This window comes from Apteryx rowi, unplaced genomic scaffold (genome assembly GCF_003343035.1).
Source record: "Apteryx rowi isolate R43461 unplaced genomic scaffold, aptRow1 scaffold_32, whole genome shotgun sequence".
NCBI lineage: Eukaryota > Metazoa > Chordata > Aves > Apterygiformes > Apterygidae > Apteryx > Apteryx rowi.
In genome coordinates, this window is record NW_020449641.1 from 728,594 (window position 1) to 729,413 (window position 820).

Consider the following 820-nt stretch of genomic DNA (forward strand, 5'->3'; position numbering starts at 1 on the left):
TCACAGCGTGGCCTCGCTGCGGTAGAGCGGCTGCGGGGGCTCCCTGGGGCGGGCGCCGGCGCGGCGCCGCGCGGTGATGAGCAGCGTGCCCGCCTCGGTCAGGGCACAGCTCACCGACAGCGGGTCCATGTCCTCTGGCAGCTGGCACTTGTGGGTGAAGGTGTCGTAGACGGTGCCGTCCTCGGCCACCTGCAGGGAAGCAGCACCGGCGCCGTGGGGCATGGCACGGCACGGCACAGTGCAGCACCGCATGCCGCCGCGCACCGGGGCAGTTCCCACTGCCAGCAGGGGCATGGTGACCACCAGGGCACTTCCCAGTTACCCCAGTTCTGGTGGGGGGGCAATTCCCAGCTGCCCCAGCACCAGAGAAGAGCTCCATGGGGCAGCTCCCAGTTACCCAGCGACATCAGGGGACAATTCCCAGTTACATCAGCAGGGAGCAGTTCCCAGTTACCCCGTTGCCAGCAGGGAGAGTTCCCAGTTGCCCTGACCAGGGCAGGTGCAATGGGGCAAGAGATCCCAGTTGCCCCTTTGCCAGGGGACAGTTCCAGTTACCCCGCTGCCAGGGGGTGCAATGGGGCAGGGGATCCCAGCTACCCCATTGGGGCTGCCCACTTACTTACCTTCTCGGCCTGGATGGTGACGTGGCAGTTGGACGTGGTCACCACGATGTCGGGGGGCTCGAACTGGCTCACGTCGGCCACCACCTGGTAGGTGTCGCCCTGGGCCCGCACCCAGGTGCCCAGGCTGCAGGGGCACACGGCGCCCGGGGACCCTGCGGGCACCGCGTGAGGGGGCTGCCGGGCGCGGGGCGGGGGCG

The 820-nt window shown here is 69.0% G+C and overlaps 1 protein-coding gene across 1 annotated transcript in view; it reads right to left on the reverse strand.

Annotated features, from left to right (window-relative positions):
* LOC112968600 (heat shock protein beta-7-like) overlaps nt 1–820 on the reverse strand; it is a 1,819-nt gene continuing 999 nt past the window's right edge. The window contains exons 2-3 of the mRNA XM_026071030.1: nt 624–775; nt 1–189 (exon numbers count right to left, since the gene is read on the reverse strand). Of these exons, the coding sequence (XP_025926815.1) occupies nt 1–189; nt 624–775 (341 nt within the window). The remainder of the gene's footprint in view (nt 190–623; nt 776–820) is intronic.